Source organism: Mastomys coucha, unplaced genomic scaffold, assembly GCF_008632895.1.
Source record: "Mastomys coucha isolate ucsf_1 unplaced genomic scaffold, UCSF_Mcou_1 pScaffold23, whole genome shotgun sequence".
Taxonomy (NCBI): domain Eukaryota; kingdom Metazoa; phylum Chordata; class Mammalia; order Rodentia; family Muridae; genus Mastomys; species Mastomys coucha.
In genome coordinates this window covers 52,489,846-52,498,162 of record NW_022196906.1, presented here as the reverse complement: position 1 = coordinate 52,498,162, position 8,317 = coordinate 52,489,846, and the positions used below count along the sequence as shown (strand labels likewise).

Genomic DNA, 8,317 nt, shown 5'->3' with positions numbered 1-8,317 from the left:
GGTTTGGGTTGTAGCCCCAAGAAGAGTGTCAGGAATAGAGGAGATTATGGTTAGGGGCAGGTCAGGCAAGGGGAAGGAAGGAGACTGAAGGAAAGATGAGGAAGTGGGGGACAGAGCACAAGGCAGAAACTGAAGACAGGAGGAAGGAGGCAGGGAATAACACAGTGCACCCAGGCTCTCTCTTCAGATGCATACTCCAACAGAGTAGAGCCTCTGACCTGAGGTAGGACTGGGAATTGGGGGTTAGCCATACCAGCGAGGATGTAGATAGTACGGCCAATGGAGATGCTGCAGAACTCCAGGCCTGTGCTGGACTTGAGATGTCTCCCTACTCCCACCTTTAAAGACTGGATGTGTGCTCACAGGGATGTTGACCTTCAGGGGAAGGCCTGGCCTCTTTCTAGAGCCCCAGGACTGCTGAGCTCAGCAGACCCAAGGCAGGAGATTGAGTCTGAAGCAGCAGCTGTGAGCTTGGCAGCTGGCCAGCCCCTCCCCCATACCGGGGTCCACATGTGGGGCCTCCTTTCTCCCTCATCCTCCTCCAACTTGCAACTCATGTCGAGTTCTTGTCAGCATCAACCAGCCAGGCCCAAGAATGTCTTCACGTCTGAGAGAAAGCACCAGGACGGAGCCAGATTCCATTTGCTGTGCTCCTGGGGTAAGTTACTGCCCATCTCTGGGTTTCATGGGTGTCAGAACTCAAATGATAAAAAGGGCCAGCCAGGAATGTAACTGGGTTGGCAGAGTGCTTGCCTGGTATGCACGAAGCCTTGCATGCTTCTAACCTCAACATTCAGAAGATGGGCACTCAAGAAATAGGAAGATCAGATTCTTAAGTTGCACAAGAAATTTGAGGCCAGCCTTGGCTACGTGAAAGCCTATTTCCCCCAAAGCACAAAGACAAGGTAGTGTTTAAAGGTCCAGTTGACTGACCACTTAGACTTGACAATTCTGACCTGGAGCCCAGCATCCATCCCCACTCCACTTACCACTGAGCAGGCTGGGCATCTTGGAGATCCATGTAGCATTCAGTTCTAGCACCCTGGCATCTACCACTTGAAGCAGAGCAGCATGGGGACCAGTGTGTCCCAAGGGAACTAGCTACTCCTTTGCTTAAGTCTTTTGGGGCTCCCACTGTCTATAGAGTATAGCATGAACTTTCTAATCCAGCTATGGATCCTCTGACTGGCTCCCCTCATGTGGTCCACTCCTATCTGTGCCTTCTTTCATAGCCTGTAAAGCTGCATCATCTTCGTTTTTACATACCCCATGCCCGCCCTTCCCCCAATATAACCTTTTCTTGGTCTTCATTTGGTCTTCACATAGAATCAGTTTTCTACAGCACCTCCTCCAGGAAGTTTTCTTGGATCTTCTCCCACCTTCAGTGTGAACCAGGCCCTTTTCTTTGACCCACACTTTGCTAGGTGCCCTAATCAAATTATATTCTCTTGTGACTGTCTCCTTGTTAAGGGCACAGGGTCCTCCTGTGACCACGTGGATCCCTGATATCCCACACAGAAGGCATTTTGCAGTAGGCTAAGGGGGACTTAGAGCATGCTTTCTTTGACTCCCCTTGGCAGCCCAGACCGTGGGTTTGAATGGCTAGGAGGCACCTCTGGTGACCTGTGCCTGGGTTTGACCTATGGTTGAGAATAAATACACAGACATGATTTTGAGGCAACCTGATCCAAACTGGGTGAACCACATCAAGAACATCTCTCTGATTCATGCATCTTCTATCTCGTCCAAGACTCCAGTGTGTCTGTACCTCTGCTGCTCCCACCCCTGCAGGCTTACTCCACAGACGTTAGCCTCCTGTGCCCTGAGCCATCCTCCAAGCCTTTCTTTAGTCCCTGAAGTCTCTGCCATTCCTGCAGCCTCTTCTCCCCAGATCCTGCCTGTTCTTTAAGACCAGAAAGTTCAACATCTACCCTGTCCAGGAATGGCATTGAAGGGTCCCTAGTCATATCACCCCAAACCTGGGATTCTCTCTACACTTACCCAGTGTCTAGCCCAGCACATTGTTGGAATACCCCCAAGTACCCCCAACTGTCTCAAATGGAGCTCAGATTAGCTTTACGGACAGTGTAGGTGGTTCTCCTGAGAGTCCTCTGAGGAGGACTGCTCCTCAGGGGCACATTTATTACAGAAAGCACACTAACTTCTTTCATGACAACTAACAGCATTAAAACTACAAAAAAAAAAATCTGGTTTTTGGAGAGAGCAGCTCAGTGGGGCCTCTTGAAGTCTGACTTGGCTGCACAAGAAGGGGTGGGGGGGTGATGGTAGGAAGAGAGAGGAAGGAGAGAGCTGGGGCAGAGAGGAAACCCACACAGGCTCCACCTTCATGGTGGGAGGGCTGGGGCTGAGGTGGGGCCAGCTGGGATGGGAGATATTCAGGCCTTTCATCACCAACAGGGAGTAAGAGAGGCCTCGCTGAGGCCCAGCAAGCTGATGGCAGAGCCAGTGTGAAGAGAAGAGGCCTAAATGTGCCCACGCTTGCCCTGCCCGTTCCAAGACAAAGAACCCACTAGCTGTTTTCTCTAGAGCCCTAGCTGGTAGCCCGGTGGACAAACGTAGACCAAGGTCCTCTGGAAGCTGGTGGTGTAGACACAGTGACTCCAGTCCCCTGATCCCACAGGGATCGGCTGGCTGGCAGAGCTGCCGCTGGGGGGAGGGGATTGCAGACATGAACGGGAGGGAGGGTGGGAGACAGGAATGTGCCTCAGCACATGAAAGCAGGGTGGTGTGGTTTTCTTCACCCTCAGGGCTGGGTGCCATTGGCCTTGGCACTAGTAAGGGCTGCCTTCCGGAAGGCCTGCAGACTTGGGTTATGTAGCAATGTGTAGGCCAGACCCCAGCGGGCCCTGCTCTGGCTGCCTTTGGGCCCTGCTCCCTTAGCCATCAGGTCCTTGGTCTGTAGCAATTGCATCCCTGAGAGAGAGAAAGAAAGAGGGAAGGGGAGGCAGGAAGGCCTTCTATGAGCCCCAGGCAAGCTTCCGAAGGCCACAGACCTGAGAGGGATCTAAAACCCCCAGGCACAGACAGGGTTCCAGCTACCTGCTGGGAGAAGAGCAGAGGGGATGAGGGCAAGGAACTGAAGCTGTCAGACAGACAGCAGAAGGTGGGAACCGGCCTAGTATCCCCTACCATAGACCACCTAGGCAGAAGGAGATGGTACCTCACTCCTGGAGGAAGCCAGGGAGGAGTATCAAGACAGCCATTCCATTCTCTGTGCACACATAAGATACATGCACGTGCGAGGCCATGTGAAAGACAAAAGTACCCCAAGACCCGAGCAGGAGGGTGGCAAGAGGAAAGCTGCAGGACAGCGGACAAGAGGCTTTTCCTGGCTCACTGTTTTGGAAGGGGCCTCCTGTGACTCCTTCCTGAGGAACAGGGAGTCTATCTGTATCCGCAGTCAGGGTAAAGATATACCTTCTTCTTCTTCTGCCGGTCTGAGGCTGTCCTGGGGGGCCAATGGGGGCCGGGGCTGTGGACTTGGCATATGAAGGAGCAGGGCACAGAAGGCTATGACTCCTGGATGTGACTGGCTGGCCTCAATCCTCAGGAAGTTTCGGTATGTGTGATAGCCTAAGATGGGTTGGGGAAAGAAGATGGAGGCATAAGGGGCCCTTGGCAGACTAGAGGTACCTAGACACAGAAAGAGGCATTCAGGGGGTATACACTGGCATCAAACAAAGCATGGTGCACACACACTGCATACAGGCACTGGCACCCTTGTTAAAATACACCATAGCCACCCTGCCGCACAAGCTTGTCCTGTACCAAGGAGCTCTGGGACGTCTCAGTGCACACAGACCGCACACACCTATGAAGCCCTGGCAGCGGGCACACATTGCACACACACGCCTCGCACTACAGAGCCTGAGCTCGGATCAGCTCAGAGGTCAGGGTACAGCAGCTGCTTGGACAGCTCAGTCCCCACTCCCTGCCTAGCGACCTTACCTGGATCCAGGGAGGCTGCTCTCTGGGGCAGCAAGCTGAGGTCCATCTGGCCGAGGTGAACAGTGTTGTAGAGAGAAGAAAGGAGCACCCGCCAGAGAGCCATTACAGCTCCCACCAGCACGTTGATGGGGAAGAGAAGAAAAGTGGCTACGCAGAGCATGCGCCTGGGGGTAGGGAGGAGAAAGGCTGAGGCAGGCCTCCACGGACAGTCTTGTGCCAGGTCAGGGTCATACCTTTGTGCTCATACCTCAGGCTCTATTGTTATCCACTGACACTTACTGGGTGTGCTTCTGTACAGCACAGGGAGAGCAGAGTTTAGTTTGAGGTGTCTGCCTCTATCACTTGTTTTTTGAGACAGGATCTCACTCAACCTAGAGCTTACTGATTCAGGAGGACTAAGTTGGCCAGCAAGCCCCAGGAGTCCTCCAAACGTGTGCCACCATGCCCAACTTTTTATGTTGGGGCTGAGGAGCAACTGAACTCGGGTTCTCATGCTTGCATGGCAAGCACTTTACCTACTGAGTCATCCCCTCAACCATCCACCTGTATCTGTGTGACCCCGATGTTCCCACCTTCCTCCTCTGGGGCCCCTGTCCACAAACACCAAGCTCCTCTTGGGAGCCAAGATCTTCCCACAGCCTTGCTCCACAGTGAGACATCTGAGGGAGTAGGATGTTAATGATCCTTACAGCAAGAAAGACTCTTGGCAGAGCCGGGTTAACAGCTCAGTGGTAGAGGGTGTATCTACCACACACTAATCCCTGAGTTTGCAAGGCTCTGTGGGTTCTCAGCACCCCAAAATCTCCTGGAAGAAGATTAGCTCTGTGACAGATAAGAAAGAGGCATTTTTAGAGGGCAACATCTACAAAGAGAGGAGTCTGGGATCTGAGGGAACCACAAAATCAGGGACCATCCTACCGGTTGGTCAGCTCTGGGTATCCATGGTGAGTCTTCAGGAAGATCCAGTTGGCTGCTATGTTCTGCAGGACGACAGCCAAGACCAAAGTCAGCCAGAAGGGCCTGTACGTGGGTGGGATGTGGAGAGGGCTACTGTTAGTGGGCCCTTCGGAAAGTCCCAAAGCCCCTGTTCTTTGCCTCACTCACCATGTGGATTCTAGGGATCGGAGGAGCAGGAGGTTCCTGCCGTGGAGTAAAGGCACAAACACCAGGAAGGCCAGGGCTGTGGTCCCCAAGAAGAAGATAACCTGCTTCACCAGGAGCCCTGCAGGGGGCAGAAGGGACAAGGGGACAGACAAAAGGTTCTGTAAGAGCCAGTTAACTCAAGGAAGCCAAGGGTCTCTGTGCTACTTCCATTCCATGTTACTGCCTGAGCCTTGGTTTCTTCATCTATAAAATAAGGAGTACTCCCTACCTTTGAGGGCTCTTTTAAGACTCAGAATCCATGTTATTGTCCCCAGCTTGATCCTGAGTTCTTGGGCATAATTACTGTTTAAATAAGCATGTGTGTGACGGTGAATCGGAGCTTAGCACCTGTAGGTGCTGAGTGTGGCAATGGGAACCACTGGACTACACAGTCAACTGGGAAGGTGTATACAGAAGGGCTCGGGAGTTCTAAGGTTGACCAAGAGGAGGAACAAACCTTTTAGTTTTACTATTTCCTCCACCCCCATTACACCTTGCCTCCTTCCCTGGATGAGAATGGGAGATCTGAGGACTAGGTCTGGCCTTTGGACTTCTAGGAACTGGAACTGTGAGGAGCCAGGTCACTCACAGTTCAAGTATGTTGTACACCATGGTATCTAAGGGGAGAACTTGAGGTATAGTCTAGAAGTCTAGAAGTCCTTGAGGGTCATGTGAGCAGACTATCTCAGGGCAGCACCCCTATGCAACCCTCAGATGGCCATGGATCCTTGCTGGCATCTCCTAGGAACAAGGGACCCTTCACCTTGAGACAGCCCACCATGGCCAGCCTTCTCCTACAGAAGCATCCACATGCTACCTTAAATGTGCTACGTTCAGACCCGTGTCCATCCTGTCCACAATTACCCGGATATACCTTCCTTTGAAGGGTTCCCCTTCCTGGGGGCTCCTAACCACTATCCAGAGCAAGCTTCCTGAGAGCAAAGGGGTCAGGTGGGTTCCTCCTACTGCCCTGCCCAGCCCAGGAAAATCTTTGCCAAGTACCCATACCTCCCACTAGGGCCCAGCTCTGGGAACAAAGCACGTGGGCTCACCAAGGCAGCTGAAGGCCGTCTGGTAGGCGCTGAAGCTCATCCAGCAGACTATAGCTTGGCGAGAGGGGTGAATACTCTGAAGAGGGGGGCCCAGATCCAGGGAAGCCCCTCGGTGTAGTGCTTGAAGATTGGCCCTGGGTTGAGAACAAACACATAGTAACCTTGGAGAACAACAATACAGTACCCCTAAATGGTAGCCTAGGGCGAGCATCTGGCCATCAGCAGGGAACCTCAGGGCTTCAAGAGCCGGTGGTTAATTCAATCTGGGGGTTGCTCTTCCTGAGGAGGCGAGGTTGGTGGAGCCTTGGAAGACCCCAGACAGAGGGCACAACATGAACTACCACCAGGAACGGACCTGGCACCCAGCTGGGTCACCAGGGAGTAAGGCAAGGCTGAGAGCCTGAAATGCCAGGGCACGTAGACCAGCTCTGTTCAGACCCGTGTCCATCCTGTCTAAAGTCCTTGAGTAGGAATGCTGAGGCCTGGCGAGTGCTCATATTAGGTAGACCAGTTCTCTGTACCAATCATTTCTCAGAACAACTTCTCAAATGGACCTCTACCCTCCAACATACCTGCTCACCCTCCATCATCTATGAACTGTTTATCCACTTCTCTGACCTTATTCATGCAGTCACAGCTTGCCTTTGGTTACCCTTCATCCCTCAGCCCCAGTCTCTTCAACCACTGGAACTGGATTCTTCTTTACCAGCCCTCCCAGGACCCCTTCTCACAGGCAAACTCCAGCAATGTGTTGTTCCCTGTACCACGTGATGAACTCGAGGACAACCAGATGTGTCCCCGTGTCCCCAGGGGCAAGTGAGCCCCACCTTCTCCTCCCACCACACACAGCCAACCTGGGGGCAGGGCATGCATTCTGTGGCAGCCTGACCTACAGTAGCTTCTCCTCCCCTCCTGGATTGGGGTCCTCCTCAGGACTTAGATCCCTGCCGTATCTCTGTACCTGAGTGTCAGGGCCTGTAACTGACCTGTGTGTCCTCAGAGAGCGGATCAGGAGCAGGAAGGTTAATGAGCAGGACAAGACCAGAGCTGAGATGTAACATGCTGGATGGGAGAGAGCAGAGGAGGGCAGGGGCTAGAGGATCTCCCAGAGCCTCAGATCCCTGTACTTTATTCTAAGAGGAAACCACTGGACTCCAGCTCCAGGTCTTGGGTCCAACACTGACCTGACATCGTCTATGGCTCCATCCTGCCCAGTAACATATGATAGCCAAGAAAGGGAAAGGACAGCTTTGAGTCACAGACATGCCCTTCACCTTGGTTTTGTTGCTTACATAGCTATGACCCCTGTAATGAGAGATTCCTACTTGGCATCTGCCTGCAACTCCTCTCTTCCTGCCCATGTAGTTGACTTCAAGGGGGCCTTATGACAATCACAGGCTTCACTCTGATGGCCATGCTGCTGTGGCCCACCACCCAGAATGACTCTGGCCATAAATCCATCTGCACTTGTATCAGTGGCCTTGTTCGGGCTATAGAGAGTTGTGTCTCACTACCTACCATAATGAAGGAGGTGCTAACTGCTCCCTGTCTCCTCTGGGTGGGGCCCTTCTTCACTATTCTTTCCCTCACAACTCTGACCTCACACAGAGACAGTCAGGGCCACAGTCCCTGTAATGGTGAATAGAGAGCTCTGAATATCTGCATAAGAATATGTGGGTGCATCTGACATGCTCCAACCTCCCCCCCCCCATGCTAGCCAGCCTCACCCTAGACACTCACAGCAAGCCTACAGGGTCTCTCACAGGGACTGTTTGGGGAGGGCTTGACAGCTCATGCCTCTGTACCCTCCCTGCTCTGCCTAACACTGCCAGCATGTCCTGGCCTGTGGAACAAGGATGGTCTCAGAAAAAAATATTTAAAGCAGCCACACCTCCATCTGCAATGTTGGCAGCCTAAGCTACAACCATTGCATGCTAGTCCCCCAAAGCCAGGATGTTCATTTCAGCAAGGGAACCTCAAGGAGGCCAATGGAACATGTCCCCAAGAGACATGACTCTCAGACTTTGTGACAAAGTGGAAGGTTGCCCTAACTTGGGCTTCAGGGATCTATATTCTACCTACTGTGCCCCATTGTATAACCTGAGGTCAGCCCCGCCCCATGTGTTCCCCACAAGCCTCTGGGAGAGGCTGGG

The 8,317-nt window shown here is 52.9% G+C and overlaps 1 protein-coding gene across 8 annotated transcripts in view; it reads right to left on the bottom strand.

The window, feature by feature from the left end:
* Positions 1-2,088: 2,088 nt before the first annotated feature.
* The window catches only part of Stra6 (signaling receptor and transporter of retinol STRA6), a 40,532-nt gene continuing 34,303 nt past the window's right edge, over positions 2,089-8,317 (bottom strand). For 7 of the 8 annotated variants that reach the window (XM_031343451.1, XM_031343447.1, XM_031343450.1 and 4 more), the window contains exons 13-19: positions 7,151-7,226; positions 6,165-6,298; positions 5,074-5,191; positions 4,888-4,989; positions 3,970-4,133; positions 3,439-3,594; positions 2,089-2,934 (exon numbers count right to left, since the gene is read on the bottom strand). In XM_031343451.1, coding sequence (XP_031199311.1) covers positions 2,765-2,934; positions 3,439-3,594; positions 3,970-4,133; positions 4,888-4,989; positions 5,074-5,191; positions 6,165-6,298; positions 7,151-7,226 — 920 coding nt within the window. In that variant the 3' untranslated portion in view covers positions 2,089-2,764. The remainder of the gene's footprint in view (positions 2,935-3,438; positions 3,595-3,969; positions 4,134-4,887; positions 4,990-5,073; positions 5,192-6,164; positions 6,299-7,150; positions 7,227-8,317) is intronic. The other variant, XM_031343446.1, reaches the window with a different exon arrangement.